At 33.0% G+C, this 26,112-nt stretch overlaps 1 protein-coding gene across 4 annotated transcripts in view; it reads right to left on the bottom strand.

The window, feature by feature from the left end:
* Positions 1 to 26,112, bottom strand: part of TDRD3 (tudor domain containing 3) — a 214,798-nt gene that overhangs the window by 32,612 nt on the left and 156,074 nt on the right. For all 4 annotated transcript variants that reach the window (XM_082365396.1, XM_082365397.1, XM_082365398.1 and 1 more), the window contains 2 exons: positions 18,855 to 19,705; positions 12,733 to 12,858 (listed from right to left, as the gene is read on the bottom strand). In XM_082365396.1, coding sequence (XP_082221522.1) covers positions 12,733 to 12,858; positions 18,855 to 19,705 — 977 coding nt within the window. The remainder of the gene's footprint in view (positions 1 to 12,732; positions 12,859 to 18,854; positions 19,706 to 26,112) is intronic.

The following is a 26,112-nucleotide window of genomic DNA, read 5'->3' as shown; positions in this document are numbered from 1 at the left end:
AAAGTAGGTTGTATGGACAGACTGAATGAAGGTGGTAATTTGTATAGGTAAGTCTATTGGTTTAGTTGTAGGAGTATTTCATTTACTAATTATAGACAGGAACAAGTTCAAAGATCATGGTATTTTATCATGGAAAACCATAATCATGTTGTTGTTAACTTCACTGAAGGCAAAGGGCAAAATCAGAAAGAAGTTATGTTTTTATTCATATTTCTTTTTTTAAACTCCCATATTTTCAGATCTTTTTTGCAAATTTTAGGGATTTTTTTTTAAGACTAAAATTCCCTAATCATGATCAACTTTCTTCTTGATAATTTTATTTTGCTTGCTGTTACTTTTTCAAATAAAAAATGTAATACAAAATTATAGAAAGTTTATAAAATTGAAAAATAAGTATGTACACATATACAGAGTCTGTACATAATTCTACTACACTAAAACAACCACTACTTTGAGGGCATTCTCAACTCTATAAATTGCTTTCATTCACTCATCATAAATATTTCCCATGATTTTACAGCCTTCATAATGATCTTTTATCACAATTGTAAAATATTTCACCCAGCTGATGAATGATGCTTTATTTTACCATTCTTATTGTTAGGCATTTAAGTAGTTTCTAGTTTTTCCTGTTATTGCTGCAATGATCATTGCTCAGAAATTCACTTATTCCTTTGATCTTTCACTAGCAGAGATTAACAACTGTGGGATTATTAGTTTAAAGGGAATGAACACTTTTAAGGCTTGGAAAAAAATCAGAAAGATCACACCAATTTACACTGCCATCAGCAATGTATAAAAGCACTCGTGTCACTGCATCTTTGCCAGCATGAACGTTATCATTTAATTTTTTTCCCATTAATTCACACATTTAACACTGAAGTTAATTGTTTCAATTTGCATTTGATTGCCACCAGAGTTCAATATTTCTAATTTTTAGTTAAGAAAGATGACACTGCTACTTCAGCAAGAAACCATATTGAGCATAAGTCAATGGTTCAAGGCTGTAAAAATAAAATAAAATTAAAATTTTAAGAAAGTTAATCTAATCATGACATGAGTAACTGTTACTGTGCTCCATGGTAATTAGGCATTAATGGCAAGCAGTTAACATAAGGGGCTATTATTACTATTATTGACACATAGCCAAATCAAGCATTCTTAGATTATGTGGGAAGGTTGGATCAAGTAGAGCTATAAGCTCTCGTTATGCCCTCTTAAAGATCCCTTGATCTGAAACCAGATGTGATGCAGAAGGCAAATTCTCTTTCCTCCTTAGCTCCATGCAAGCTCTATCAACTAAGCACCCAGTCAAGACAACAGGTGTTATAAATTTAGTTTGACTGAGGGTAGGCTAGAGTTTACTGAGAATCAAAGATGAGGCCAAGTCAGATATAACTCAAAGAGCTGAAAAAGAAATGGCCACTAAATCCCTTGTCTCCTCTCTATGATTATTCCTCAACTTAGGATCTAGCTTATCAGTGAGATTTCAGAAGAACTTTTAACTCTGAACTATTTCCATCTCCTTTCCCACAGAGGAAAAGAAAGGACAAGAGACACAATCATATTCCCATTTACCCAATCAACCTTACTAACTAGTGGAGAAGTGATCTGGGTAACACGATTTAAGGGACTTCTGCCAACACTGTGCGAACTTCCATGCACTGGAGATTTTTCGACGTTTCTAAGTGCACAATTCTGAGAAGATTAAAGAAGAAAGGTGAGAGTGGGAAGGGTAAAAAGGGGCAACACAATCCACACTCTATAATGAAGATTAATTTAACCAGTCTGGTTTAATATTCTTAGAATACTTAAGTCTGAAGCATGCAGAGGACAGGAATAAGAGTTCCAATATGGAGAGGATACAGGGAAAAGCAAAAGGAGTTGTCATTTTGGGCTGCTTAAGAAATGCATAGCCAAGGATACTAGACTACGGAAGAACTGGGAAGAAGAAGGCCAGGTTATGATAATAAAATTTTAAGTTTCTATAGACCTTGGGAGTTTACAAAGCACATTTCCTTTGATCATATTACTTAATCCTTACAACAACCCTGTACTGAAGCTGAGACCCAGAGACATTAAATAACTTACCCAAAGTCACATAGGTAGTAAGTGGCAGAGCCAGGACTCGACCCAGGTCTTCTGACTCCTTCTGTGCATTTCCAGCTCCCCTGGAGCTGAAGCAGGGGCAAAAAGGGAGGTGGAAGTAATTTGCCCAAGACTAGCCCTGCCCTCTCCCCTTCTTTCAAAGCCCAAGCAGAGCAGACATTTCACTCTCTCAGTGACCCCTTTTCATCAAATTCTTTCAGGATAAAGCACACAGAATCTGAAAATGTTTCTCAGCCTTGGGTCCAAGAATGGCAACTGGCAGTAGACAATGTCAGAAGTATTTTTGCCATTTATGTGAAATTTATTGGAACTTCAAAGAATAGCAATTATCATTTCAGAAAGCAAAACTTGTTCTTATAATTGAAATTATTTAAAGCAGTTTGTTTAAAAATTTTTTGTTTAGCAGTTTAAGTCAAACCTTTTAAATTATACCATTATGAAAATTATTTTGAAAAATGCTTAAGAATCAAGATACCAAATCTACATTTAACCTACTCTGTGGTCATTTTTTTTCCTATCTTAAATATCTTCCATCAGTCATTAATTTCATTAAAGCAATTATAATCATTAGAATGAATAGAATATTCAGTCTTTTCATAGCCAATTTTAAGTATTTTCAATAAATCAATAGGAAAATGTGCATATCATCTTCCTGAAATTTAAATCTTATATTCATTTCTAAATTATATCTAAAATGTTTTTATTGTAGCTTTTATAAGTAATTTTCTATAAAAAAAATTTACAGTTCTCAGTCTCAAGTTTTTTGTAACATTCCTTAATTTTTCTTAGGGAATTATATATTTTAATTTTAAACACATTCAATGAGAATTTTTCTTTGCTTTGCTTATTTCCTAAGAATACAAGGATACAATTTAAATGCACTGGGCATGTGACCAACGTTTTAGCATTTCTAGATCATTTTGTAATCAGCTCCACTACATCTCAGTCTCTAACAGTCTTTCTATTTATGAGAACTACTATCAGTAAGGCCAACTGCTTAGTATGCATTAACACTAATCAGGGCTCATAAAAGATCAACCAGGGATATCTTTATTTGTGCCCAAAGCTTTTAGAGGCTTTCTGAACTACTCCTCTCAAGTTCTTGATCTGTCTCCCTTTTCTATTTGCTTTAAGACTTCAATTCCATATTTTAAAAATCTAATTAAGTCTAACATTCGTTTGAGTACTGATGGTCAAATTCAGGAATTCTTAATAAGATTCATATTAACTGATCACTTTATAAGGAAAAAAATACACTAGAATACTTTTCTCCACATTATTTTAAGCCTTATTTATTTACTTAAATCTTTTCAAGATAAAATGCTCATTATATTCTCCTTAATCATTCATTAAATAGTATCAAAAATGGCTACCAACATTAAAAAAAGATAACAAGTCCATAAATTTTAGAATTTGAACCATATAGAAACAGAATGAAACTGACTTCTAGTATCTTACTTTGTATAATAAGCTCTTGGGTAAGCATGACCAGGAGGGTTGAGCCTAATTTCCCAATCACATGATCTGGGGGAAAAAATGAGCACACTTCAGGCAAAATAAAAATTCCAATAAAAAGTTGTTAAAGTTAATACTAGTTGTAAAAAGTCAGCTTTGGCCTTCCCCACTTACTTCCTTCACACCATACCATTCATTTAACAGGCATAACAAAATTATAATCAAGAACCATGACAACAATGGTTCCCAGACTGGAACCATACCAGCCAGATAGAGGCCTTATTAATATTTATTATGTGGCTTCTGGAAGGAAGGAAATTTATCTTCTACTTGTCTTATATCCTTTTAATCCCTTGCGTATATAGGCCAATCTATTTTCTGAAGTAGCTTTGTTACAAAAAGCACTCAGAATACTTGTGGAAAAACTATCATATTAAACTGTTACACTCAGGCTTCATGTCTGAAGTAATAAAGGTGACCACTAGGACTACATTAATCATTCAGCAAATAATTACTGACCTCTTTCCACTGTTTCAGCCACCAAGTCAGTTCATATGCTCACTTAAAATCAAATCCCCTCAAGCTCTAAAACAGATGGTACTTATAGTATACATCTACTGCTTATTAATAGAGTTCCTTTGCACTTTCACTAGCTATTATCCAACCATACATTCTGCCCTTGTTTATAATTATAAGTGCCTGGAAAGGATATGTTTCTTAAAATAAGAATTTTTTCCCCTCTAGATCTCTCAAGTGAACTCTGGAGTTAGATCCAAGATTATCAATTCATCTTAATACCTGTTACAAGGAAAATGAGAGATCTTCTGATCTCTTGAACAGAAGATCAAGAGCAGTTAAGTTTAATAGTTTGTTTCCTCTGAGGCTTTTAACAAGCTTTTAATTAACTGAAATAATACTAGTCAAAGGCTTGAGAACACACTAGCCTATTAGTAAAGGAGCAATACAAATGTTGAAACAAAACAGAATTTTTGGTATTTTAGGAGTCCTCTTCTTCATTTAAGAATGCCCACACACTCAGTGGAATTAACTTGCTTTGATACTTTCTTTTGATTCAGTAGTCAATGTCAGTTTAACAAAAAAAAGGATTTCAGATTTTGCCTTAGACTAGATTATTGGAGAATAACAAATACAACACCCAAACAAATGATGACAATGCCTTGCTGCTGAAACATATAAATATCATGTGGGTTATTAGGCAAGAATTACAGAAAAGAAACAGCAATATTATAAAAGCTACAATGGGCGTTTTCATGAATGAAAATTTTAAAAAGTTAATCCATAAATGTTTCTAGAATTAGAGTTAAGTTAAAATTAAATTAAATGACCAGTGAGTTGTGTATAATTACATGTAAAAGAAGATCTCAATTTTATTTTTATGTAATAAAACACTACTACTAATGGCATAAGTACTTAGAAGGGACATAAATTTTCAGAAGTATATTTTGTCCTCTATTCATAGAAAGGTAAAGAATCATGGAACATGTTTGAGGAAAAATTGCCTTTTATATATTTAGTCTCTATTTATAACATAAAAGTAAAATATTATATTATTAAGAAGAAGTCTGGAACATCTAAAACAATGCTTCTGAAGATAAATCTTAACCCTATTTTAAAAATGTGAAATTTGAAAACCAGAAAGAAGAAAAGAGCTACGATGTTTTTCAAAGTACCTCCTGTAGACTTTCTATAACAAATTTTATACAGGAAAAAAAAAAGGGTCCCATGAGCAAATAAGTTTGTGAAGCAATAAACACTATATATGTCTCTCTTGGAGATTTAAAATACATATTAATCTGTTACTGGCTCAAAGAAGTCCTGTAATCAAAAAGTATACTTAATTTTTTAACCTAGCATTTCCAAATTTATTTAACCAGGAAACAGAACTAACCCTGAGCTAGATGGACTAGGCATGAAGAAGTATGTACAAAAAAATAATAACTTTTTAATTCTTATGATGGTCTGAGCTACTTAACTAGAACCTTATCATTATGTTTACTCTTAACAAACTATATGGTTTGTTTTTTTTTTTAAGGCAAATAAAATGTACTCACTGTTGCAGAACGTCCTGTCCCTTCTGAATGGAGCTCTCAGCCACGACAGGCCACTACTAAGGGAGTTATTTCAAACTAAGGTGTAAAACTCTTGCCAGTATTTCCCAAGTTTAATGGAACTGAAAGCTATTAACACCAGAGTGTTTCTCACAAGGAGACAGATCAACTCCACTCTTTTTCTAGAGGTGTGATAGTGAAGCCTACTGCACATGATTCTAGAACAAACAGCATAGGTCCAGTAAAGTTCAGGAAATTAGGATCAGTAGGAAGGGTAACCAAATACACCAAGAGATACCACCCACTAAATGTGAAAAGAAAATAAAGTTTAAAAAACAAAGTCAAAAGGATACAACGATGTTTAAGAAATAGAATGAAAACACAGAGAGATGACTAATAAATAAGGTGACAAAAGCAAGAGTATAGAAAAACACAAATGACCATGTAAGGTTAAAAAAGAAAATGGACAACTGACGATTCATTATGGTACGCAATCAAATATGTATCATAAGTCCTCTTCTAGCCTATCACCAACAAAGTTCACAACCACTGACTTTAGAATTGGAAAGATGCATTGTAGGAGCTCCATCCGAAAGGGAATAAAGTCTATGGCGCAATAAGCAACATATTTTTCTGCCTTTTTAGGTATAGCTGGAAGAGGCTCAGAAACTCACTAGAAACTAAAACAGAACTGTGTGCACTGGTTTTTTTTTTTAAATTCAAGAAGGATGCCTCTTCAGATTTATAAAAATCTTTAAAACATACTGACATGAGTGCCTAGTCAAGTCACATGCCCAATATAAGATTTTAACATCTTTGGGAACAAGAAATAAAACAAAACAAAAATATTCCTCAGATTCATTTATTTTACTACTTTATTTCCTGTGCAATGAGTATATTAGCAAGTCTTCTGCATACATATGTGAAGGAATGGTAAAATTCAGTGCAGTTTGAAATTACAGTTTTAAAAATCTGGGTTAAGTAAAGTAAATGAAAAAATAAAATGTACACTTGAAAGAGAACAAACCTTGGGTCTATTAAATCAAAAATGTCAAAGGAAAAAATAAGTTCATCTGACAATCTTAGCCCCCTTCAGCTGTAGATCATACCCAGGATGCCTCCTTAAGACTACTTTGAAGAAAAAATAAAAATTATACAACATTTAGCATAAATCTAAAGCATCTCGAATTTACTTCTCAATTGACCAGCACCATAATTCAGGAGTCCATCCTTTAAGTTGCTATTAATAAAGGGGAGACTTAGAAGATAAAAGATTAACATAATAGCTACTGGTATTATTCATGTACACAAAAAAGATTTTTCAAACAGTTATGCTAACTTGATTATTAATATTTAAATAATATAAGGCTTAAATTGTTTTATGAATTATAATTAAAGTTAGAAACAAATCAAAAAGACAGCACATCTTAGGTAATACCCTACCATGTTATTTCACTTTGGGAGTTATTTTACCTTCAGTAAAAAGGAATATGAAATAATAACATGATGTACTTTCATTGCTCAATAAAGGAAAACTCAGATTACCCAGAAACCTTTTAAAGATATTTTTATATACAGTTCCTTTGAATAGATTACAATACATTAAATTATCAGATAGCAAAATTCAAGCAGTACTTTTGTACAGGTTCTTAAAATAGCATACTATTTTCTTAGTATTAATTTAATGGTGAAATAAAATGTCTCTTGAATAATATAGCCCGGTCAAAACTAGATTTCGAGATTTTCATAATAATCTCTTAGGTTCCATAATAATCTCAAATTCACAAACTGAATTTGGGATTCAGGAGGTAGATGTCAACAGTATTTAAGTTGATATATCAATGTATATGGCATCATTTATGAATGAATCATCTCTCCCTCTATGTCAGCTTTCATATCTCTAGTAAAGTCCTTCTGTATAATACACAACCTCCTGTGGGAATTGTGAAGAGCTGGGTGATAGATTAAGAAATAAATAAAGCATATCAAATATAACCAAACTTTATTAAAACAGAGCTTAAAGATATTATATGGAATCCTCCAAATTCCATCACCCATAAGGTGAAAATTATGTTCTTAAATGGGGCGAAACTAGCTGTACAGTTTCCTTTTAATTTACTCTGTGTTTATACTGCAAAAGAAAATAAGCATTGCCTATATGGCAATCTCTGAAAGGGAAGTGTCCCAAAATATGTATAGTGGAAGAAAATGTATTTCAGTATTTCACTGACCTTACTCAAATTATGCTTTTAGTGCAAAAATTTAAGTATGGTAAATTATACCCACTAATTCATTTAAGAATTTATTATCAGAAATGAAAAACCTTCTGGACTATGATCAAATAGGTGCCTGCACTTTTTACTGGATACTAATTGGCAGAACCTCACTGTTACATAATTCTAATTTCCCTTTGAAGTTAATGGTTTCTGTAACAATTGTCCTCCTTTTAATATCTATTATGATCTTTGATATCAAATACAAACTAGATATAGCCTAACTTTACTACTATATCATTAAAATTACTAACATGACCTTGTTCTAATACATTTTAACTCATTAATTTACATATCACAACTCTCAATCTCCTTCCTCATTAAATAGGTTAGGGGTATTTGGGGGATAATATGTTTCTCTTTAATATTTTTATTAGTGGTAGAATACTTTATGTTTTTTTCTGAACATTATTTGAATTTGAAAAGGTAATTTTCAAATGTGCTTCCCAGGATGTCATTATAAAATAAATTTTGCACAAAGTTACTTCAAAAGTAAAACTTGAAACTGATAGTTCTTTTTTTAAAGTACACTAAAACTGAAAAAAATATACATTATAATTATTTTTAAAAGAAACCCAAACCCACCTAAAAAGAAATTTACTTTTTAAATCAAGTAGATAAACAGATAGGAAATTTTAAATAGATAAAATTCATTAAATGACACTTCTTTCTTCTGTAATAATTTTATCTTCAAATAAGGTGAAATAAAATAAAGACCTAAACATTATTTAAATTAAAAATCAGTAAACAACATTTTTCCCACTTATATCTTGTTTTAAAGCTTCAAGAGGTAAGAATGAACACTCCCATGAGATATTTAAGTTTGTTTCACGTAACTGGAAATATAACTTTCTTCTAACTTTGTGGGCAGGACTTTTGTGTGTTTTGAGTACTAACATATATTCCTCACCCAGAACAATGTCTAGCACCTAACATACATACAATGAATATTTGTTGAATAAATAAATATGCTACAGAAAAACATTTAAGGTAGGTTAAAAGACAATAACAATCCATCTGTCACTTTCCAGAATTACTGCCCAAGATGATGTGTATGCTAAGGTCTTAGAACTAACCATTATCGATACAATCATAATTTTTCTAGTTGGAACATTAACTGAACAAAGATCATTTCCTGATACTATGAACCTTTAAAAAGAAAGTTTAGAAATCAGCATGTTCTAAAACATTTCTTGGGATATAGAAGTCTCAGTGGCATACAAGTCATAAATATTCTGGGAAATCAGGACTTGACACTGTCTTTCCAGGTTTAGAAAAGTGATTCAGAAGCAACAACACTCTAAAAACCCAAAAGATTTGTCTGAGCAGCAACGCCAGGGTATTTTACAGTAATTCCAAATTGCCTGTGGCATCTTTTTACTGGTTTCCTGATATTAGTTTTAGAGTTAAAAAGAATAAATTTGAAAAGCGCCTGCAGGAAACACAAATAGGTTTCCTTTGTCCCTAATGTTTTCTCATACAGTGGTCAGAAATATAAAATAATATTATGGTTTTCTCCCTACATAGTTTTACACATAATATGAGATTCCATAATGCTTCATTTACTTTGGTAAAATAAGGAAAATCCTGCAATTTACAAAGAACATTTAAAAAAAAGTTAGAGGATTTATCCAGTTAAGAATGAGCTGTGAATCTCACATTAATATATGATAGAGAGTTTACTATAATAAAGACACTAAAATTAAGACAGAATATTTTACCATAGTTAAAAGATCCAGGTTTAATCTAGCTAGAAGAAAAAAATCAAGTATGATATAACATAACAAAAAGTTCAGTAGATCATTTTGGAGGAAATAAAGTATTTAATCATAATCAGAACATATATTTTTACCATCTAAAATATCATCACTGAGTATGTTCTGGAAGTAAAAAAGTACATCCAGATAGAAGGGGAAAATAGAAATTTGTCTACAGACAGATTTAAGGCAATTAGTTCTTAAACTTCATGAGAAAAATATTAACAGTTAGATTTAAACTATTAACTTGATTTTTATTTTAATTTTCCATATAAGAGACTATTTACTTAGTCATTGAATCTCATTTCATGCTTTTTATTTAATAATTTATCCTTACACCTTTAAGAGACAATACAGACAACTGATTTCTATAAAGATTTTTGGTTTAGATGCAGGCTTCTTGGTTATTTTTCCTGCAAACTATTAAAAAAATTTCAATGAATGATCATTGCCACATTTAGGAAAACAAGAGGTTTTCCATAATCTTGTGCTAATAACAAACATAAACCTTAATAAAATATATAAAATCATTTCATAATTAAAAACAGTAATGTACATATGTAGTGCAAGAGTTAAAAAAAATTAAAAATTACACAGTCCATAGTGTGAGTAAATAATTGTGCTAAGGCTTCTAACACCTTGCTATACCTTTGCAGCTCTTTAATTTTTCTAGTATGACTTATCAATTAGAGTTACCTTCTTATTGGTATAGTGAATGTTTTGCTTTGATTAAAACTTGTTACAATTCCCAAGTTACAAAAAGAAAAAGTGCTCATAGACCCCAACATCAGCACTCTCAGTGGATAAGAGAACTCTACACTAATTCTATGTTAAATGTACTGACAGCCACATAGATTGTTTTTCTTCAGAGGCTTTTTATGTATATGCACACATATGTATTTTTTTAAAAATGGAGATGGGTTAAGATATGTTAAGCTGGTGGCTTCTATTTATCAAGAAGGAGCTGCTTCTACAACTAAGTCAATTATTCACACAGATAAGGAAGAAAGGATGATCTTATCCTCAATAACACTGTTCATGATCCAAAAATATTTGCTATATTAATTTATGCAAAATCATAAAACATCAACAATCACTTGGTTACTTGTAAATAGGAGAAAAGAAATACCAGAATCTCCAAAATATTTAGTAATACTATCCTGCTTCTACCTGAAAAATATTTCACGTATCTTATGAAAGATTTTTAAGTTGACTGCAGAAAAAGTAAATAGGTAAAAAAAAAAAATAGCACAATAAAGCCTAGAAGAGTATTCCCAAGTAGGCAGGGAGAATATGAAAGTATTGCTGTGGTTCAGAATCACTACGTGGGCTGTCACGTGATAAATTTATTGTCCAGCTAAGTTTACAAAGACCTAAAATCAATAATAAAGCAATGAGGGCTATTAAGGGGAAAAAAGGAAAAGTCACTGACTGTAGAAAGAAAATGATCACTTCAGTACCAAACACCTCTGAATGGAAAAGCTACAGTGAGGAATGAGAAATGTGCTCTTCAGTTATGTCCACTCTGGAACAGAAAGAGGCAGTAGAGAAGAAACAAAGTAAGGAAACTTAAATTTTTCTTTAGGAAGAAAAGAATAAAATTAATCTTTTATTAAATCTCCTAAAAAAACACTAAATGTAAAAATTTAATTTTGACTCTGACTGTAATGGCCAAAAACACTGGGATCACATGATGAATAGCAAACTAGGGTTCAACTTCTAGAAATACAGACTCAATAAATACTTTTACCATCAAAACTACATTAAGATGTGAGTATTAATGAAAAAGAGAATAAATGAAAAGAGAATAAAAACAGCCATCGCATGGGAATCAAAAGGGCAAAAGATATAGTTACATCAAGTTTCTCTAAGAAAAGATATAAATTAGATATTGATGGTATTTCAGTCTTTTAGGGAAAAAGCAGCTAAACTTTAGAGAATGAGAGTGAAGGAAAGGATCTCTTAAACCTATGAATGTTGCACTGTAAAATATGAAACAATAAGCTACCTAGAAAATGATCATTTTTCTAGAATAAAAAGGTAAAGAATAAAGATCTATGGACCCAAATATGATTGCTGCTACTAGGCTTTTTGTTGTTGTTTTATTTATCTTCTTTTTTGGGGAGGCGAGAGGGAGTAGTGACACAGAGGTCATGACAGAAAAATCTAGAAAGACCAAAGCGAAACTAAACTAAAAGCAGCTCATGAGAATGTATGCTTCAATGATGAAGGCTACTGTCTAGATGATACAGTTTTCTAGTATATTTTTACATTTTAGGGAAACAGCAACAAATTAGGCTTCTAGTGATAAGTTTATTAACAGCTATCCACAAATTACAGAAAGGAAATAAATTTTTAAAAAACTTTATGAAACAAATTCTAATATGCCTTGTCCTCCTGTTTTTGCCTAAATGTAGCTGAGAATCTATCTATGTAAAGTCACATAAGTCCTGTATAAAATGGACTCCATGAGGCCAATACAGTCTAAATTACATCAACAAAATCATCACAGCTTTGACATAACATTTGGCAACAAAATTAATCAAATAATTATTAAACAAAGATATTTAAATTTAATCTGCACATATACATATATAAACATATGTGTAGTAAATGGAGTATGAGTTCATATATAATTTAAAGTGTTTTTCTTAATTTTACATGTAACTAAAATAATAAAGAATATACATGTATCCAACAGAGACTTAAATTTGACAACTGTTGGACATAATTTAGTCAAATTTAAAGTAACAAACTCGGAAAGAACAAAATATGCATAAGAACCCATAAAAACATATACACATTTTTCGCCAACATATAAATAAGGGCACCTATTTCCAAAGCATAACATAACAAAGCATTATACAAGAGAAGCAATTGCAATGCATTCATTTTTACTGTAGTTCAGTGTAATTATTAAATTAAAATCTTACTTTAGGAGTAGCCGGTTTTAAGCAAATTCAAAATATTTTTCCACTGGCAAATTTCGTATTACTATGACTAATCTTTTAGAGCTATGTATTTCCTTCAAAACAGCTTATGCCTTTGTACAGAATTTGGATCACGTACCCATGCCTCTGTCTGAATGGGCCTGATGTTGCTTAGTAGCACCTCTTCATAGTTTCCATAATCAATGAATTTAACAACTGCTGTCATACCTGAAGAATGAAGAGCTTCAACTTCTGCTCGGTAAAACTGAGGAGACAAAAAGGAGTTTTAAATATGACAATCAATATTGTCTACAAAGGGTGATACATGATGGAAATGTAAATACTCAAAATGTTACAATATTTGTATTTTTTGAAAGCTCGTTTTTAAAATCAATTTTTGAGACACAATTGACATATATCATTGTATTAGTTTTAAGTGGACAACATAATGATCTATGTATATATTGTGAAATGATCACCACAATAAGTCTAGTTAGCATCCATCACCACACATAGTTACAACATTTTTTTTCTTATGATGAGAACTTTTAAGATTTACTCTCTTAGCAACTTTGAAATATACAATATTTTAAAGAAAATAATTTTTAAGAGAATAATATTTTTAAGAAAGAAAGCATACCTTTGGATAATCATAAATTGGCTAAGGAAAAGAGAGAAATTCTCTCAGCCATGTGAGTTCTGACATACGTATACTGAGCAGTAGTAAGATTTCAGAACTAAGAGGGTCAATAGAGAACATCCACATGCTAATGGGTGTAAAAAGAACTAGTGTTATGTTTTGTTGTTAGCCATTGAAGCCCTTTGACTAACACTGGTAAGATGATTCTTATGTACTAATCAGAATATTTAAGTATGGAGCAATGTATTTAAAAAACAGAAATATATGACAAAAAAAAAAAAAAAAACCCAAAGTAAAAGGCTCGTTGTTGCAGTCATACAGACAGCTGTGGTGAAGGAGGGTCTTCAGGTAAAAAGTAAGCACATTACTTATATCCAGGATTTATAGGATTTGAGACACTGTAAGACCGGACACTTTTATTTCATCTGTTTACCCAGTGTTCCTTGGCTCTTGGAACCAACACACATTAACAAACTCACTAGGAACTGAATTTACATAACAACTACAATTTTTAAATTTATCTGTTGAGGTAACTGGGAGTAGGTCAACTGATTGGAGTATTCCCTCCACTATAGGTCAACCCATTCAGGACTCAAATTATACGTCTGAACGTTGCTTAGTGAATATGACATGGAAATGAAAAACTCATAAAACTCTTATTTACTCTTAAGGAATGTTTTCTTCAAACTAGGGCAGTAGGATGCTCTAATATAACACTCTAACAGTAACTCTTAATATAACAGGACCTTGTAGGGACCTTCCCAGGACAAACACCCCTCTCCCTCCATGTCCTCCACCTGCCTCTTGTCTGTAGAAAAACTTTAGCCAAAGAATAAATTTAATCAGAGAAGTGAGAAAATGCAGAAACAAAGGAAAATAGTCAAGCAAGACAAAATAATAATATTCATAGTTTAGCCATTAAGCAAAGTCAAGGACCTTTAGTTTCTCCTCCAGGACTATAGATAAATATTCTGAGCTGTATCCTTTGAGCTGTTTTGCAGATACTGAAACCCCCAGCAGGTAGAAAAAGTTAACCACATGATGACTGTAGCCATGACATAAGCTGTTCCATCTTACACAATTCCAAGAACTGGCCTCAAGAAAATGGGAACACACCGACGCTGGAGTTGAAGATTACTTGTACTTAAAACAATCATATGATGATCAGATCACTGCATGACCAAATTCAAGATGATTGCTGGAGCTGACTGTACTGTTCTGCATGTAGCTCCCCTCCACCAACCCCTCCCTACACCTGTACATCCCTGAAAGTCCCCTTTAAAAGCTCTTGCCCCCCGATCAGCAATGGGGAGTTAGTTTTTTGGGACACGAGTCCATCTTCTTCCCAGGACTGCCAGCTTCCTCAATAAAGCCATCTTTCTTTTTACCCAACACTTGCCTCTCGAGATTTGGCTTTCAAGCTATGAACAGCCAAGCCTGAGTTCAGTAACATTAATAGGCTCACCAGAATCAAAAAATACTAAACACAACAAAAATTCTTATTCTCTACAATCTTCTAAAATAGCAGTTACTCTGGGTGTACCAGGAAAGAACCTGCTTTCACGGATTTTTTTTTTTAAATAAGTGATGCTTTTTTTTTTTAAAGTCTTTATTGAATTTGTTACAATATTGCTCCTGTTTTATATTTTTTGGTTTTTTGGCCCCAAGGCACGTGGGATCTTAGCTCCCTGACCAAGGATCGAACCCGCACCCCTTGCGTTTGAAGGCAAAGTCTTAACCACTGGACCGCCAGGGAAGTCCCTGTTTTCACTGATTAACTAGTATACTTCATATTACAAAAGTTATTAAGTTAATCCATGGTATTTTCCTTTCCAGATCTGGATGCTAGCAAATTTAGAGATACCATGCTAGAATTTTCCTTATCTTAGAGTTCTTATTATACATTCACATCTCTCCCTTCCTCCTTTATTTCTTAGCCTTACACGTCTGTGTTCTGTAAACTGCTGTATTTCTGGACCCATGCTTCAGTTGTAAGCTTCTTAGATAATTAATGTCAGTTCACGTAAGTTCAACAGTTAAGTTCAACAATGACAGCCAGTCATAATATATCCTAGGAAAACAAATAACTTGACATCCTTTTGGGAACTACATGTGAAAAATGACTTCTATATAATGTGGAAAGTACTGCAGTAAAGGCGTAGTGATATGGCACTTAATAAAGCTGAGGAGTTCAGGAAAAGCTTCCTGGGGCAGATGACAATGGATACAGTCTTCAAGGATGAAGAGTATTTAGCCAAGTTAAGAACTGAGGAGGGTGTTCCAGGGAAAGTTACAGAGACATAAAACATGAAGACAAGTATAGGAAACAACAAGCAGTTTTAAATTAACTACGGCATGATGTGAGAAGGGTCAACCAATAGGACAAGAAGGTAAGGACCAGCTGATAGAGGCTCTATATGCATGCTAAAGACTACAAGTGAAAGATTTTAACCAGGAAGAATGACATGCTCTAAGACCAAGATCACAGTGTTGGCAGTGTCAGTAACAAGTTTAAGAGGAATAAGATTTAAGGCAGGGAGACCAATTTGGAAGCTGTTACAATATCCCAGTTGACAGGGCTGAAAGAGCTGAACTAGTTATGGCAGACATACAGGGAGAAAAAGCATTGTCCCAAATGCTCACATCCTTCTATGGAAGTAAAGCTTGAGAGAAGGTAAGATATCATGAGGAATGTTTTAAATGATACTATTTCTAAAACATTATTACAATGCAATTAAGATTAAGGTTTCTTAATGACAGTTATAGACAATGCTTTTCTTAAATCTTTACCTTAGTCTCTGGCTAGAAAATTGGAAAGTTGCCTATTCTTGAAAAGACACTTAAAAGTTATCTCTTAAATTAGGTGGTTTCAGAAGATAACTAATGCCATCTCTTTCAGAGAGTGAATATTATTTATCTTATTTGCTTAAAGGTGCATCTATACAGAGCCTACAGTCCTTCACTCTAAACTGAATGTATACATCCATGTAAATTCAAAGTAGTCATCTTAGACGATCATCCAATTATTCTAAGAATACTCTAAAAGCTCAAAACATTTTGGGAAATATTAGGCACTATCTTTCAGAAGCTATATGACATTATTTTGAATATATTCAGTAGAGGCAATAGATGAATTCAGTATCATTGATTTTCTGAGAAAATTACAATTGAAAGTAAAGCTTTAATAACAATCTCATCAGGTATTTGAAGGCATTTGGGTAATAGCACAGACAAAACTATCTGATATATCCCAAGCACCTAACACTTAGCAGCTACTCAATTATGGTCTGTTGAATACTCAATATTTGTTGAAGAACTTGTCTAAGTGTAATATCTGAATATCTTAGGTCTGTTATTCTCTGTTGCTTTATTTGTTTCTGGTCTTTCATATTCTCTCTCTCTCTTTGTATTTTTAACCATGCCTCATAATTTTTTATAGGATGCCCGACATTGTAGATGAAATACTATGAAGAGGATCTGTATAGAAAATGTTACTTTTCCCCAAAAGAGGATTATATTTTGGGGGGCAGGCAGACAGAGTACAAGGAGATATCCTTAATCATGTAAAGGGTTGATTTTAGGCGTTGTACTGGCTTGTTTGTATTTTGCACTTACTACTAGGGCACAATCCTTATGGGATTTCAATGGAAAGCCTGAGTCTTTTACCAAGTCTTTCAAACATTATTAATGATTAATTATTAATCATTTACTTCCTCTGCTCGTCAAGGTCACCATCAACTCCATGCTGTCCAATGCAAAATAAAATTTCCATCCTCATCTTAACCTTTCACAGAAGCATCTGACAGAAGTGAAACCCTCCCTCTAAGGTAGACAAAGTAAGTTCTATAAACTAACACTGACTTCCAACTACTTCTTGCCTCTACCATAATGGAGAAACAGTTAAGCATAAGTAATCCCTCACTAGCCAAATCAAATAGTTGTATTTTGGAAAGTGAGCCGTCTCAGCTGCAAGAGTAAGAGTCTAGATAGTGAAGAACACCTCTACTTGGTTTCCAAGTCTCCCTAATAGCCAAGGAGAAGCCATGTGAAACAGTTCCAACCAATGAAATTGTCTGTTGGTATTTCTGGGAAGGCTTTTGCTTTTCTTGAAAAAAAGAAAAGCCACAGCTAGTGCTATCTCCTCCTCTGCTTTTAGCCTTGCATAAAAACTTGACAGTAGAGATGCTGCTTCTAGACAAATGTTATCCCACATTCATACCAAAACCTTAAAAGACTATGCCATCTAGTTGCACCTGGACCCCTCCTTGCTCCTATCATTAGATAACACCTCCTGATCCCAAGCCCTACAGCATCTTTTAAAAGATCCAACCACACTTCCTAGCCTGAATTTCAGTTCCTTGAAATTTTCAGTTAACTTTACTTCCACCACTCCTTTTAGCCACACACAGGCACACCCTTATCAACTGAAACTACTCTACATATGAAATATTTATTTCAAATATTTTTTGACTTGATCCTCACATCCACCTAGGTCCCTCACACTATAACTCACTTCTGTTTTTATTACCTTGCTAATATCTCCAGTCCCCTAACTACTCGATTTTTTTCCTGTGTAGGTGCCCCCTTGAGAATGAACTAGTTAACAAAGTCAACAAATAATTATGAAATACCTACACTATGAGAGGAACAGGGCAATAGAGGAAAAACTAGAGATACATGGTCCTGCCTTCAAGGAACTTAAAATCATGGTAGGGGAAAGAGTTATCAATGCAGGAACCAAAACCAAAAATACTTACAAAATGTGATAAGTTTTAGAAAGTGAACAAGGCACTGACTGAGGAAGACAATAATGTAGAAAGGATGAGGGGGCAGAAAAGAACGGCTTCTTCTAGGAAGTATCTGAGCCAAGTCCTCAAGGATCAGAAGAGTAGTTGGTGGAAGAGCATGTTGGGCAGAACGGGAAACACGTACAAAGGCCCTTCTCTCTGACGGTCCCTCTGTCCTCTTCCCCTTCCTGTTTGCACTGTGTTGGTCTTCTCCCTCTCAGCCAGGTTCTTTTATCTGATGCACTGTATTCCTTCTCAACCTCATCTTGTTTTTTTTTTTTTTCCACGATTTCCCTCTTTCCCTTTTAGCCAGAATATAATGCAGAACTGAAGATTGTTTAAATGATTTGTTTCTTAAATTATTTATTATTAGCTAAATACTTAACCCTCCTGCTCTTAATTTTTTTTAAAGTAGGCTGACTGTGTATTTATCTTTAAATTAAATGAAATCTGCAGAATTTGTGTGCCATTCAACTGATTTTCTTCCTTGTGAATCAGTATAATTTTACTAGAAAGAAATATTAATAGTTCAGTTGATGATAACTGAAGTAACTCATCAACTTCACTTAATCACTTTTAAAATACTTTTCTGATATGCAAGTGAAAATCAAACCTAACATAACCAAATCCTATGGGACTCCTAAGCATCCATAAAAAATATTAAATATTTTGTTTTCCCTTTGATAAGTTATATATGTATACATCTATTCAAAGACTTTACAAACAAGTACAATCATAGAACACAACTCAGTCCCAAAGCAATGGCTTTCTATGGTCTCACTAGACTGTTACATTCAGTACTATTAGTATTTAATAACTTTATAACATGCATACCTTGTTGTCTTCCCAATAAAGTGCTAAACATTCATCTCCAGGTTTCCACAGTTTTGCATACTCCATAGGAATAGATGATTCTAGTATTTTTTCTGGCTTAATTGGCCCAGATCTTCTTTTGGGTCCACTATTGTAAAATATTTTATCATCATAGGGTGTAGCTGTGATGGGTCCTGCTGGCTTAATAGGTCCTACTCGCCTTCCCTTCAGTGGCATTTCTGTCTCTCCATTTGGAACACCAATGAAACTATTCGTTCGGACAGGATACTGGTAATCAGCATTTACATTAAAATGTTTTTCAATTTTTACACCACTAAAAGCTTCATTATTTATTGTTCGTGGTTTCCTATCATAAAAATGATCAGTATTTGCTGTTTGGCTTTCTCTTTTCCCACGTTTTTGATTATTGTAATCTATGGATCCTTGAGGAAGTGGATTTTCTTTTGCCTCTGCATAGGATGGAACTTTTCCTGATTTGCTTTGCATAGAGTTATCCCTTTTTTTAAATGCAGCATCATTGTGCTGGGAACTTAAAGGGTATGAAGTATCTTTAGTTCTATCATATCTAGAATATGGTCTATCACACTTGATTCTCTCTTCAGCCCATACTTCAGATCCTGAAGAAGTACTTGGTCTTTCAGAACCTTTGTTTCTAGGTAATCCACTGCCTTCTAAAATTGACTTTGAATTTTGGATGTCTCTTTGAAAACGAGGAGGTTTTTCATTTCTTGGCTGTCTGGTATCATTTCGAGGAAGATATCTTGGTTGATTATTATCTTTTACTCCATTTTGCTCAGTATTTGACAATCTGTGTTGTCCTTGATGAAGCTGCTGTGGCTGTGATTTAGGTTCTGAAAAGTAAAAGTATATCATATGCATATTAAAATGAAGACTCTGCATTAATACTTAATTATCAAACTACTATTTTAACATCTTCCACTATCTTCCCACCTCATTATCTTAATCCCTCTTTGCTTTGTTAGAGTCCTGTATTTCTAATGTACAGTTTGCCTGGTTAGCCACATTAGTGAAGTAAAGCAATGATATGAACCATGAATAAATGGTGGATAATTCAAAAACAAGTTGTCTTTGTCACTGAATGTTTGCACTGTTATAACATAGCCAATCTATATATGCTATTCTGGTAATTCATTTCCCAAGACAGTAATGAAATAGAACTGCAACCTGGTAACACAGAAGCTGCTATGAAACTGTACAAGTACAACCCTTGCTCAACTCCTTTCTGAATCCCAGTCCCATTTAAAATGTATAGCTATCATTGTCAGTCAAGTTCTAGTCTTTGCAAAAAAAAATATTTCTCAAATCTTTCTGGATCTGGAATTGCCAAGTGTTTGGATTACAATTAGATATTTACTATAGACCTATCAAAGTAATTAAGAACAGGTACTACTTGGAAATATACAGGAAAAAGTGTCAAAAATATGATTAAGCAAAATAGTGCAGATAATGTCCAACTAGAAATCAAAATCAGTAACATGGTAAATATATACTCATAATCTGATGGTTATATTTCACATAATGATTTTTATTCTACTTCAATTTGTACTGTGTCACTTACTCTTTCTTCCTCCATTGTTTCACGTAGCATATCTATAACACTATTACCAATCATATTGACTGGTCTTTGGTGTACACATCTTGTTTCTCTTGTCATACACTATAATCAATATGCAGATCAGGATTATTCTTACATTTCCCCACGGTCACAATACTTCTTAACAGGGGCACTACTGACATTCTGGGTGAGAATGTTTCCTGTATTTGCAAGAAAATTAACTTCTTTGACCTCCAGATACTAAATCCCAAAGCATTCTCCCTCAGCATTCCTAGTCACTGTGACTACCCAAACTGTCTCCATACATTTCCAAACAACCACTGGAGGAAAAAATGTACCAGATAAAATGTTTAGATCAACAGGAATAAAGAGAAGACCTTTAAAAGTTCCTGAGTGACAAAGCAAGTCAAGACTAAAGATCAAGGCTCAAAATGAAAAGAAACTTCTCAATGGAACCACTGGAAACTAGAAGGCAATCTAACAGACTTTAAATGTCTTTGAAATTAAAGGAAAATTATTTTCTAAGTACAATTCTATATTCAGCCAAACCACCCATTAATTGTGACAAAGAATAAAGATTTTTCAAATATGCAAGATCTCAAATACTAGCCAAGACCATCTACAGAGACATTTTTACAAAATCACTTTTTCCCAAGATCGGCTTTACAAATATAACACAAATATCTTATTTTTAAACCACTGTAGTCAATATTAATTTTTTCTTTAGAGAGAAGAAAAATGGACACAAATGAGCATTTTCAGCAGAAAGCATGTTTTGGCATTTGGTCCAGTCATTATTAGAGAATAAAGGCAGCAGCCGTCTCTTGCTGACAATATGCTATGTATTAGGTACCTCACACTAGCACTTTATACACATTATCAATAGTCCCCACAGTAGTCGTAACATACGATCAATAGTCCCCACAATAGTCGTAACATTTAGGTGTTGTGGGGTTTATTTAATAGAGAGAGGTAAAGTCCTTTATATACTGAACTGAAGAAATTTTTCAGCTTCCAAAATAAATCAAATATGAAGGTATTTTATTTCCTGACAACAAGGTTTGAATAGATATTCGGGGAGTAAGCTTTTTAGATCTGTGTTTAGGGATCAATTTTTCAAAATTATTCCAGTTAGGGACACCAAAATCTATGATGATCAGGAAATACAAATAACTTAAGTCATCATGAGAGTAACTGAGTATCCTGGACTACAAATGGCAGTTGAATAACCATATATACGGAATGAAGGCTTCAATTAGGCTTGGTAGGTGTGGGAGAATTTGATTTCAGTTCTTCTAAAAGAAGAAAAAAGTTAAAGATTTCCTAATCTATTTAACTGAAGATGTACATTAGATTACAGAATAAAACAATTTTACTACTAAAGAATATATTTCATTTGCATTATTATGCTGAGGCAATATAGTGAGAGAAGAATCTATAAAGGAAACTGCTTTTTAAATAAGAATACCTTTAAAAAAATAAACTCAATGAGGCAGAAGATAAAATTGTGCTTTTTAAAGAACATAGTTTTCATATACATCCATTTCATTCCAAAATAAAATAACAGTAAGCCAAGGAAGGTCCTTAAAGGTTTCATCATTCTTGGATTTCCTTAAACCTAATACCTTTTATCTTAGGTAGTTAAGTAATGAAGTCAGATATAAAGTAAATATTTTGAAACTGAACTAATCTATTAAATAAATAAAAGAATATGCTCAATCACTAAATTGTGGAACGGTGATTTTAAATAAATTAAGAAATAGCCCAAAAGTCAAACAGAAAGCTCCTCAATTCTGCAGTAGGAATCTAGCGGCTCTCTGCCACCTTTCCTGAGGAGGCATGATGATTCCAAACCACCAAAATACTAATTGGCACCAGGGGCCAGGTCTACAGTCACTCTAATAGGAATATACTGAGACACTCTTCTGTATAGGAAGGAGAATAAAATGCATCACTATTTTTTTCTTTTTTTTAATGACCTGAAGGGGAAAGATGAAACAAAACCATAAATGGAAACTGGTAACATTTAATATTAAATAGGAGAAAAAAAAAAAAAAAGAAAATTAGCAAAAAAATTACAGAAAAATTCATCACAAAATAGATAAAACTGTGAAAACATCTAAAAAATTAAAGTGATAAAAGTTCATATGATAAAATTAATCAAAGACTACTACATGAGTTTCATTTGCCTTGTAATAAAATGTTCCTATTAGACCAGATCATTGAGTTTCAAAATGCATCTTTACAAGATAATTGATTACAATGTTTTACAGCCCCATGATTTGAAATGCAAGGATCATTAAGAACGAATTTATTAATTGTCACAAATTATTTAGGTTTGTACATAAGAATGTGCTTAATTAAGCAGGTATCTTAAAAATATTAATACTTCTTTGCAGAGTATTCATTCTCCAGTCACAGTTGTACCTGCTTTTTATAGTAGAAAAACAGGTATATTTTGTTTCCCAAGATGACTCTTCATTTTATTCTGAGACATCTACCTGAAGAAATGACTTAATCAAGACTTTACTACGTACCTGACTCTACTTTAAGGTCTTTTGACTACATTACTTCATATAATTCTCCCAACCACGCTGAAGGGCAATATTATTATCCCCATTTTACAAGTGAATTAACAAAAAGGAAGGCTAACAGCTAGAAACTGTTGAAGCCAGAGCTTAACTCAAATGTAACTGAAGGAAAAGCCCACGATTTTCTCACTATGCCAAGCTGCCTGCCCACAGGAACAAAACAGAATGTAACCAACATGTTAACTATAATTTTATCACCTACATTTGTTCATTTCTGGTGCGATGCAGAAATCACAAAAGCTCTTTCACAAAACCAAAGGAATGGCCATTTATGGGCTAGATACTATTTTTAAAAAGTCATAGTACCACAGTACAACAGGTTACCTACTAATGCAGACATTAATTCAAGAAGAATAGTTAAAATTATTGCTGAGTAATCCTTCAACAAATAAAGTAAAATAAAAACAAATCATTAAAGATACTTGTTACAAAAAGATGGTATTAACTGATTAGTACATGAATTCACATTAAAACAGAAGCATAACACTTTCTCATATTTCTATATCTATATATAAACCCGATTACATTTTTTTTCACATCAAAATTTTCAACTAATTTTCTCAGTTATACAAATCAGGGCTTTTGTGTAAAATATCATTAGATATTGTGTATATTCTGTAATGATCACAAAACTCTGGCTATAAAATTTTATCTATCAGCTCAAAATTTATACTTTGTTTCCTCTGTAAAAAGTTACTTCCTCTATAAATTTATTCTGTATGAATTCTGACTTAGATTAAAAAGGTTAAGACAAGGAACTATGTTTCATTCTTAGCAGGTACATATAAACACAAGTGGTTATTAAATGATTATGTTCTCCATATAGTAAAAAATTAAACTGTAGCCTTTTAAAAATATTATGTTATAGGAAGAGAAATTGCCCATCACCCCAAGCCTAAAGCATAACTTTTTCATGCTATATTAAATACGTCCTTTCTTACCACTCTTTTCAAAATAATCACTTTAACATCCATAGAACATTTATCTACTGGATATCCTTCAGCTTGTCTTCTAACCACACTATTTCACTGACACTATTTTTATCAAGGTCTCCAATCAGTGGTGTGTTGGAGCCAGTCTGAATATTGCACAAAAACTGATTATTAAATTTTCAGAAAATCTGCAATCTGGTTGCAGATTGAAATTAGCTAATTGTTGATAGCTTGAAATTAGCCATAGTGGAATATTTACACCACAGAAATCAGGAAAAGCTAAAAATCAGAGCATCCCTCCCCTGCCTCCCACCTCTTCCCCCAGAGCCAGTTGTTAAACATTCACCAGCACACTCTTAATGCTATGTAAACCCAATGGACACTTCCCATCCTTATCTCTGTTTCTACTCCTCCTCCTTTTTGGCAGCTGTTTTCTCAGTTTCCTTTGCTGGCTCTTCCAGCTCTATTCAATCTCTAAATTCTACTGCCTGCTGAGTATCTCTCCTTGATTTTTTAAAAGCTTAACATATCTTTAAAAAGTGTATTTCAAATTCACGGTAAGCCAATTTTCACCAACTTTCTATATATTACCTTTAAAATTTTTCACTAAAGTTATCCCTAAATCCACATGTAAATTTCTATATACAGTTAATTTTTAAATTCAAATAACTACTAACTTTGCATTAATAATCCGGACATTACCTGTGCAGCACTGTGGCATATTTTCACTTTCCACCTGCTATTTTATCTAACACCTTAAACTACCTGGATAATGTCAGGTGCTATGCTGTCAGAATGCTTGCAAATCTAGGGACCACAATGTCATAACAACACAGATCAGAGCATTTCAAAGTAATTCTAGCTAAGGACCAGGGTTTTTGTTGTAGATATTGGTTCTGGTTTTAATTTCCAATCAACTGTTGACTGTCACTTTTGTAAAATGCAGTAACAAATATTGAGGCATTGACAAACTGCTAAAAGAGTTTCTGAATACTTACTCTCAATTTCAGTACTTATCTGTACTTATTCAAAATCAGACACTATACCAGTATAGACTACAGTATCACTGGTACAGACTATTCACTGTTAAGGTAACAAGTCCACATGACAGAATTAGAAACAACTATCTCAAGTTAACCTAAAGCACTATCTAGATATGTGGGGTAAATTTACACTTAAAAAAAAAAAAAAAAAAAAAGGAACGGTAGAAAGAAATCAGTCCTATAAGAAAAAATCAAGGACTGGGAAGGTCATACTGGTGGTTAGGGATAGAGAGAAAGTGACAGGCAGTGGGTAGATAACTACACATTTTCTCTCTTTTGCTAACAGCTTATGACTATTCACATAGCAATCATTCATCCCTGGCTTTCAAGTAAGCATTCCACCATCAATTTCAATCAATCAGTTGCACAGGGAAATGAGGAGGAATGTTGTTTGATGCAAATGGATGTAAACATGCACAATACTCAATACATGGGCGATGTAAACATACACGATACTCAATACATGGGCAATCCTTTCTTGAGGAAATCCTTCACAAGAACATCTAGCCTAACACATACACATTCTCCTTGTCTTCCTGACCTAGTTTTCTGGCCTTCCAATTAAACTGTTACCATTCTATCACATTCCTTTCCTGTATCCCTAGTCTTCATTCTTTAAAATTCAAGCTATAAATCTATAAGTCAAACTATTTAAACTGACTTGAAACTTGATTAAATGAAAATAAAACAAAACCAAAAAAGACACCTACCAACCATCAAAAGCCTGCGACTTCATATGCATTACTCATCAACCATTAATATTATACCTGCTACCATCTAAATATATTACATCTGAATATTATGTGGAATTTGAAATTATGCAGTACCATTAACCAAGAAAAATGATACTTCTCACAAAATCCACAGAAAATAAAGAAACAGAACTCCACAAAAATAGTATATGTAATATAATCTGAATTTTATTCTGCCAACAAGAAGAGTCAATGGAACATTTTAAGCAAGGGGGTAGTGGGATCAAATTTGTGTCCTGAAAGATCACTGTTTGCAAAATGGAGGATGAGATGATAAAGTTCTGCAAAGAGTCAGTGGAGGGTTGATGAGGGCCTAAAGTTGGGTAGTAGGGGAGGAGATGAGGACACAATGAGTGGAGGATGC

Source organism: Balaenoptera borealis (assembly GCF_965194805.1).
Source record: "Balaenoptera borealis genome assembly, chromosome: 18".
NCBI lineage: Eukaryota > Metazoa > Chordata > Mammalia > Artiodactyla > Balaenopteridae > Balaenoptera > Balaenoptera borealis.
Note: the sequence above shows the minus strand (reverse complement) of the source record. Positions and strands in the feature narration are given on the sequence as shown.